General features: G+C 61.5%; 2 protein-coding genes across 2 annotated transcripts in view; one reads left to right on the top strand and one right to left on the bottom strand.

The window, feature by feature from the left end:
• Positions 1 to 6,136, top strand: part of AXIN1 (axin 1) — a gene marked incomplete at its 5' end in the record, with an annotated part of 21,481 nt that extends 15,345 nt beyond the window's left edge. The window contains 4 exons of the mRNA XM_021717205.1: positions 806 to 1,051; positions 2,998 to 3,105; positions 4,565 to 4,732; positions 5,398 to 6,136. Coding sequence (XP_021572880.1) covers positions 806 to 1,051; positions 2,998 to 3,105; positions 4,565 to 4,732; positions 5,398 to 5,524 — 649 coding nt within the window. The remainder of the gene's footprint in view (positions 1 to 805; positions 1,052 to 2,997; positions 3,106 to 4,564; positions 4,733 to 5,397) is intronic.
• A 232-nt stretch (positions 6,137 to 6,368) lies between these two features.
• The window catches only part of LOC103270385 (protein disulfide-isomerase A2), a 3,909-nt gene continuing 2,441 nt past the window's right edge, over positions 6,369 to 7,836 (bottom strand). Inside the window, exons 3-8 of the mRNA XM_021717196.1 lie at positions 7,620 to 7,745; positions 7,350 to 7,547; positions 7,105 to 7,225; positions 6,847 to 7,028; positions 6,646 to 6,744; positions 6,369 to 6,565 (exon numbers count right to left, since the gene is read on the bottom strand). Coding sequence (XP_021572871.1) covers positions 6,521 to 6,565; positions 6,646 to 6,744; positions 6,847 to 7,028; positions 7,105 to 7,225; positions 7,350 to 7,547; positions 7,620 to 7,745 — 771 coding nt within the window. The 3' untranslated portion in view covers positions 6,369 to 6,520. The remainder of the gene's footprint in view (positions 6,566 to 6,645; positions 6,745 to 6,846; positions 7,029 to 7,104; positions 7,226 to 7,349; positions 7,548 to 7,619; positions 7,746 to 7,836) is intronic.

Below are 7,836 nucleotides of genomic sequence, written 5' to 3'. Positions count from 1 at the left end.
CTCTACAATAAATCAAAAAATTAGCTGGGCGTGGTAGCGCGCGCCTGTAATTCTGGCTACTCGAAAGGCTGAGGCGGAAGGATCGCCAGAACCCAGCAGGTCGAGGCGGCGGTGGCCGGGAGCAGCCACTGCACTCCAGTCTGGGCGACAGAGACTCCAACTCAAAAATAAAAAAAAAAGAAAGAAACAGGAACTCACTGTGTCACCCGGGCTGGAGTGTCATGGCATGATCATAGCTCCCTGCAGCATCAAACACTAGGGCTCAAGTGATCCTCCTGCCTCAGTTTCTCTAGTAGATGGGACTAGCATCAGTTTATATCTTAGTAAAGTTGTTAAAAATAAGCCGGGCTCGGTGGCTCAGCCTGTAATCCCGCGCCTTTGGGAGACTGAGGTGAGTGGATTGCCTGAGCCTGTGGGTTCGAGACCCGCCTGGGCAGGCGAGACCTCATCTCTACAATAAATCAAAAAATTAGCTGGGCGTGGTAGCGCGCGCCTGTAATTCTGGCTACTCGAAAGGCTGAGGCGGAAGGATCGCCAGAACCCAGCAGGTCGAGGCTGCAGTGGCCAGGAGCGGCCACTGCACTCCAGTCTGGGCGACAGAGTAAGACTCCAACTCAAAAAAAAAAAAATTACAAAAAACAAGTCAGTAAGAAAAGAAAGTTTGTTGTGTGGTCTGAGGGGGACGTTCACATGACTGGGTGACCAGACCTCAGGTGTACCTCTGCCTGTGCCACCCTTCAGGGTCCCCCACCAGGTAGGGGGCCAGGGATTAGCCACTGCCACAAGTTGTTCTCTTGTCTCCAAGGTCTTCTGGCACAAAGAAGCTACAGCCCCATGAGAGCTCCAGACCCTTGTCCGTTGAGCGCCCTGGGGCTGTGCACCCCTGGGCTGGCACTCAGCTCCGAACCTCCGTGCAGCCCTCCCACCTCTTCATCCAAGACCCCACAATGCCACCTCACCCAGCCCCCAACCCCTTGACCCAGCTGGAAGAGGCCCGCCGACGTCTTGAGGAGGAGGAGAAACGAGCCAGCCGGCTGCCCTCCAGACAGAGGTATGCGTGTGGGGCCCCTCCCACAGGGGCCTTTGGGGAGCAGCCCACTGGGCACCCACCAGTCACCCCAGGCCCTTCCACTGAGTGCCGTGGGGAAGGACGCAGCAGTGGGCCTACTGTGAAGGGGCAGGACGGCAGGTGCCCCCTTGCCCAAGGCCACCACGTGCCCTGTTCTGGGCTAGGGCTGGGGCACTCCCACTCACACCCAGGTCTGCACAAGAGGCTGTGGGTCCCCAATGTGGCAGGAGCAGCCAGTCCCTGGTCAGAAGCCGCTGACAGGTGTCCTGGGGCATCCTGGCTGCCACTCCACAGGCACATCCAGGAGAGCCTTGGACAGTGGGACAACACTCAGGTCCAAGCCTGTACGGGTGTGAAACTCCAGGAGAGACCCCAAGCCCATAGCCTCTCCCTTCGTGCCCTCCTTGGTCTTCTGGACCACAGCAGTCAGATCTGTCTCCGCCATGGTTACAGGGAACCCATTTTCTGTGAGTGGCAGCATGACATCTCCAGGCTGGAATGTGGCTCTCCTATCTGGTCAGCTGGGTCTTGGGGCTAGTGTTCCCAGACATGCTCTCTGAGAGAGCTGGGAGTCTGTATTACCCAGCCCTGGAACCGTGGCTGCCTTCAGGATGACCAGCTCCTCCTGCCCGTCTCAGACCATCTGGGGCCGGGGCCCAGCCCCGCTTCCTGGCCTGTCTGCCCTCATCTGGTGCCCTGTGGGCTGTGGCACCCTGATCTTCTGAAGTGGCATTCCTTCCCAGCCCTCAGCGTAGCTGAGGACTGTGTGTGTCCCGGGTCATGGAATGCTTGTGGGCCAGCACCAGGCTTTCTGAACCTGATGCCAGCTTTGGGGCCAGAGAGGGTAATAGTTTCCTCACACCAAAAGGATGACCACTTTGTTGTAGCCAGATGACCCTCATCCTAAGGCATTGGGTGCCCAGGTCGTTGCCCAGGTCTGAAACCTGTGACCTAGTGGGGCAGATGGGCCCTGGAGGGCAAGTCCCAGGTAGGCCTATGTGGACTCCCCTGCGGGAGCCCCTACCAAAACCTCCTGGACCATCCTCACCAGCCTGAATGGAGCTCTTAGGGGACAGGGTTGCATCTGCTTTTCGCGCCCGCACCTGGCAGACCTCACATGATGGTGGGTGTGGCCATCTCCCTCTGGCCACAGGAACCACTCTGTGCCATGTGTCTTGAGCCCACGTGACCCTGCTGTGATTCTGCTCGTGGCTCCAGTGAGGAAGCCTAGAGCTGGTAGCCTTCTGTGTTCTGGGGATTGGAGAGTTTGTGGGCAGCTGTACTTGGTGCAGAGGTGGCAGGTTATGGGTGCAGGGCCCTCCCCAGCCTCATAGGCCCTGCCTGGCAGGCCAGAGCAGTAATCGTCAGGCTGCCTGTGCCCAGGTGCGGGTGTCCATGTGACAGGAGCTGCCATGCTGCCAGCCAGGCCAGGCTCAGGTGTGGCACTTGGGAGTCCTTGCCCTCCCTGAGGGGCAGATGGAGCCCCCTGGCCCCAAGCCATGTCTGCGTCCAGGGGGAGCTCATGCGAGAAAACTGAGGGGTGGGCCATACCCCAGGGATCAGGCCAAGGACAGTGTCTCTGGGGTTTTCTGCACTGGGGAGCAAATATCCCTCAGGGTGGGAGGTGGCAGGAGTCCACCTCGGATCAAGTTTCACAAAGTGTGTTCCTGGGAGCTTGAAGGATCCGTGGCCAGATCAGGAGCTTGTGGCACTCTGGACCGAGTGCCGCCTGTTTCTTGAGCGTCTGTGGTGGCGTCTCTGGCACCACCAAGGTCTAAAGGGGGCATGATGCCTCATGCCCCCGAGCCTCACTGGGTGGATTCTGCGCCCCTGCACACCCTGCCCCCACCCGCTGTCCCAGCAGCATTGCCTGAGGCCCCTCCCCAGGGCTGGCAGCCACGCGGCCCATTGATGCGGTTGTTCCCTAGGTATGTGCAGGAGGTTATGCAGCGGGGACGCGCCTGCATCAGGCCAGCATGCGCGCCAGTGCTGAGCGTGGTACCAGCCGTGTCGGACATGGAGCTCTCCGAGACAGAGTACGTGTGCCCTGCAGGTCCTCGCGGTCCCGCCCGTCCCGCTCAGGCGCCTGTGGTGACTCTGTTCTCCCAGGACGTGGCCTCAGAGGCCACCATGGCTGGAGAAGGTCCCGCGGCACCAGACTCCACACCTGAGGGTTTCCCTCCTGTCTCCGTCAGAGGAGACGCTGGTATCCAGCGTGGTGACAAATGGCCAAGGGCCTGGGAAGTGACCCGGGCCTGTATCCACACGGGCATCCCGGCTGGGCCTCTGCAGGGCAGACTTGCCTCTCACCCCACTTTCCTTCCTGAGCCTCCTGCTAGGCTGGGGGCTCGCTGGCTCCTGTGCAGCCACTGTGAGCACTGGGTCTGCACTCTGACCTCCAACACAGGCACGGAGGGGCCTGAGCTGTGCTGGGTCGTACATACGTCGCGACAGCTCACATCTCTCGAGCTGTTGCAGCCAGTGAGTTGGGTCTGTTCCCACCCGAAATGTGGACTGCTCGGAGCAAGGAGTGGGAGGCTGCCATGTCCACACTCTGTGGCCCACGTGGGCAGTGTTGACTCAAACCCCAGAGAGGAGCCTTGAGGCAGGGTCTCCAGGCCTCCCTGGGCTTGCCTCACACCAAGGACTGCTGCACCCTCAGAGCTTCTGTTCTAGACAGCTCCTTGGTGACCTGTCCCCGGGGAGGCAGACCCCACAGTCGGTTCTGCTCTGATGGCCCTGGCCCTGTGGGCTGCAGGGACGCAGCACTGGGGAGAAGGTCTGAGAAATCAGGTGTCTGGGGACTGGCTTTCAAAGTCTTGTGTCCGAGGTGGCCATGTGGCCTTCCTGCCATGACACTGGATCTGGGAGCTTCTGGGTGTGCTGGGCTGGCAGGGGCCCAGGACTGGGCCCAAGTGGACCTGGGGCAGCTTCTGGAATGGCTGTGCAGCTCCTGTGGGATGTCGGCCCCCATTGGGCCCAGTCGCACTCCCACTAGGAAGGTCCTGCAGCCTCTGACCCTCTGCCATCACCGTGGGGCAGGTTCATTTCAAGATTCACGTGCAGCTCTGTGTATCCAACTCTTGCCCTTCAGAGGTCTTCCAAGGGTACGACTGGTGCAGCCCACCCTGCCACCAAGGTGGGCCTGTGGCCTGGCCTGGCTGTCTTAGTAGCTGGGCAGAGGATCCACCTGGGCTCCAGGACTGAGAAGCCACTCACCGCCTGGGTGTGGTTGGACAAGGACCCGGGCCTGTTTGGGGGACAGCAGGGAGTCAGGCCCTGGCCAGGCAAGGGTGGGGCCAGCGGAGGAGACCCTTGGGTTCCTAGTAAGCGGCGTCGACGAGGGACTGAATCCCAGATGCAGATGCTGTGTCAGGTGAGGCCTTGGGCTGGCGTGGCCGTTGGTGCACGGCGGGCCAGGTTCAGGCATTTCTGAGTGGGGCACTCTGTGACCCGGGCCTGGGCCCAGCCCTCACCCCATTTCTCTGCCCTCAGGACGAAGTCACAGCGGAAGGCGGGCGGGGGGAGCGCCCAGGTGTGCGACAGCATCGTGGTGGCCTACTACTTCTGTGGGGAGCCCATCCCCTACCGGACCCTGGTGAGGGGCCGCGCAGTCACCCTGGGCCAGTTCAAGGAGCTGCTGACCAAGAAGGGCAGCTACAGGTGAGGTTGGGGCTGGGCCACCCACCCGGGTGGGGCTGTGGGATGGGTCCTGCCACGCTGGTGCTGGCTGGTGCAGAAGGGGATGGCGTCTGCCCTGGCTGTCCCACATCTCCAGCCCTCGGTTGTCGGCCAGATGCCTCGTGCTCTGCAGAACTGAAGGGTCCTCAGGGTAGGAAACAGGCCCAAACACAGTGCTCTGGCAGCCTCATCTTCAGGCTCTTAGCCAGACCCCTTCCCGCCAAGGTCTCCGGCTGCCCAGCCTATAGAGGCAGAGGCCTCCTGAGCAACCAGTGGGGGACACGGGCGGACCTGGCAGAGCCAGCAGCATCTGGCCACAGCGGGCTTTGGTGGGTGGTCTTCTCTGTCCACCAAGCAGCTCTGGAACGCTCCAGGAGTGGGTGGGAGAATGAGGTGCCTCACCACCACAGACACCATGGAGCAGACATCCACTGTTCCCTCCTCCCCTGCAGCTCCCTGGAGACTGGGGTTAAGGTCCCAGGGGCTGTCAAACTTCCTAGCAGGCAGGGCCGCTACACGATCACTGACCTGCTCAGGATCACTCTGAAACCCTGCTGGGCGGTGGGGCCACAGGGACGACTGCAGGTCTTGTCTGCTGGCAGGGCCCGCAAACAGCCCCTCGCTTAGCCCTTCTTGCCTCCCTGCAGATACTACTTCAAGAAGGTCAGCGACGAGTTTGACTGTGGGGTGGTATTTGAGGAGGTCCGGGAAGATGAGGCCGTCCTGCCAGTCTTCGAGGAGAAGATCATCGGCAAGGTGGAGAAGGTGGACTGACCAGCATGGCTGCGGCGCCAGGCCGGGCCCTGGGGATGGCCACACGGAGGACACACGCCGGCAAGGCGCACTGTGTCGGAACCAGGAGCCCCACCCTGTGCTCAGGAGCCCAGCACACAGGGCATCGCTTGCGGACGCGGGTGTGGGCTGGGTCAGTGAGCCCCTACTCCTTCGGCCGTCTGTCTAGGTGGGCGGTCCCTCCGGGCTTGTCCCATCGCTGAGGAGGACCCCTATCCATTCCCCAAAGCAATACTTGACATCTGGCCTGAGCCGGGCAGCCACGTGCTAGGGCCCTGCCTCCCCCAGGACCCGCCGGCATAGTGTTCTGCTGGGCCCAGCCAGGCCCGGGTGTAAATCATACACGTCACCGAGTGCCTTCAACACAGCTTGTCTCGCCTGCCACTGTGTGAATCCGGCGACCGAGCGCCGTGCCCTGTCTCCCGCCGCATCTGTGGCGGGTTCCTCCTTTCCAAGGGCCCATGTAAATATGTACATTTCTCAGGCCAGGGCCAGCAGGGGGCTGCCTGAGCCCGTTTTTCATGCAATGACTTGTACAATTATCTTTTCAAAGGTACTTGGATAATAATGAAATAAAACTGTTTTTGAACCTCCCTGACTGTGGAATATGCCTGTCTGTTACAGCAGCGCCCCAGCCCATGTGGCAGCCTTGTCACCTGGTCCCTGTGGAATGGTCATGTATGTGGCGTGAGGGTGGCAGGGCAGAAACTGCGGTGCCAATACGCCTGGCAGGGCTGGGGCAGGGGACCAGGTCCACCCAAGGTGCAGGCAGCCCCAGGGGCTGATTTGGCCAAAGCTGAGGGTGACGGACAGTTAGGAAGCAGGCTCAGCCCAGACCAGCGCTCTTTATTCACAGCTCAAGGTCCACCAGCACACGAGACATGCTCCAGTCCGTGGGGGTGTCAGGGTGGTAGGGGGTTGCCGGGCCATGTGCGAGTGCCAGGATACTGTGCAGGTGCTGTCAGCAGTGTGGAGTGGCTATAGCTCCTCCTTGGAACCCACAGTGGAGTTGGCCGATGGTTCCTAGAAAGGGTCACAGACCCAGCTCAGGGCTCTGCCCTCGGCCCACCCTGCCCAGCCCCAGAGCCCGGCTGGGCACCTACCGGAAAGGGGGCTACTGGCTCCTCCATGGGCAGCTTGCCCCCATTGTCTAGGAACTTGGACAAGGTCTCCAGGTCCCTGGTGCTTCTGTACTCTATCACCTGAATGGGGACAGGCGGACTGGAGGACACACCCAGGACCAGGCTGTGTCTGAGTGTACCTAGCCGGGAAGACAGGGTCCAGTATCCTCCCGGCCACCATACCTTCCGATCTGGCCCTGCTGGGAAGTACTTGAGGGTGGGGAAGCCCTGCACAGCAAAGCCTTCCAGCTCATTGGCTGTGGCGTCCAGCTCAGCAATGACAATGTCTTCCTGGTCCTTGTACTTCTCAGCCAGCGCCTCCCAGGTCGGGGCCATCTCCTTGCAGTGGGTGCACCACGGGGCGTCTAGGACAGAGGGTGTCAAACGCAGCCAGCCAGGTCCCCTGCCACCCGTGCCCTGCCCGCCACCCTTGGCACTCACAGAACTTGACAAACACATTCTTGGTTTCATCGAAAGCCACCTGCTCGAAATTCTTGCCCACAAGGATCTTGACCAGCTGCTGGTCCCAGTCAGGGGGCACTTCCTGGCTCAGGAAATAGGGCTGCGGGAGACAGGAGCAGTGCCTCACTAGGTGGTCTCAAGGGTGGAGTCCTGAGGACTGCTGCTCCCCCCTGCCATGCCTGTGAATCCGCGCCCCCACCCTGGAGGGCCTGCATGCAACGTACCTTGACCTGTCCACTGAGGACTGCGTGACAGAAGGCGGTGATAGAAGCTGCAGTGATGGGCTCTCCATCAGTGGGCGCATACTTCTTGGTAGTCTCGACATTGACCAGGCGCATGGTGGGGGCCGCCTCGGCCTTGAGGCCAAAGTACTGCAGCACGTGATCAGTGTCCGCAGCCACATCCACCACCACAAACAGCACCTGCAGCAGGGAGGCCACACTGGGCACCCCGTAGCCTGGCTGCCCCTTCCCTCTGCCCCCCCGCCCCCGTACCTGCCCCCGGAATGGAGGAGCCACCTCCCTGAAGCCCGCCAGGAGCTCCCTGTGCGGGGCCAGCGTCTGGTCGATGAATAGCAACAGGTGGTTCAGGATTCTGACGGCGAAGATCTTGGGGGACGTCTGCAGGGGGGACTCATGACGCCCAGGCACCCCCGCCGGGGCACCCCCACGTGTGGGCACTCTCCCGGACACCCACCCTAGGACAGCCCTG

The sequence above is a fragment of the Carlito syrichta genome, unplaced genomic scaffold (assembly GCF_000164805.1).
Source record: "Carlito syrichta isolate Samal-C Ts95f unplaced genomic scaffold, Tarsius_syrichta-2.0.1 Scaffold107931, whole genome shotgun sequence".
In the NCBI taxonomy this organism is placed as follows: Eukaryota; Metazoa; Chordata; class Mammalia; order Primates; family Tarsiidae; genus Carlito; species Carlito syrichta.
The sequence above is the reverse complement of the archived record's forward strand: the minus strand, read 5'-3'. Positions and strand labels throughout refer to the sequence as shown.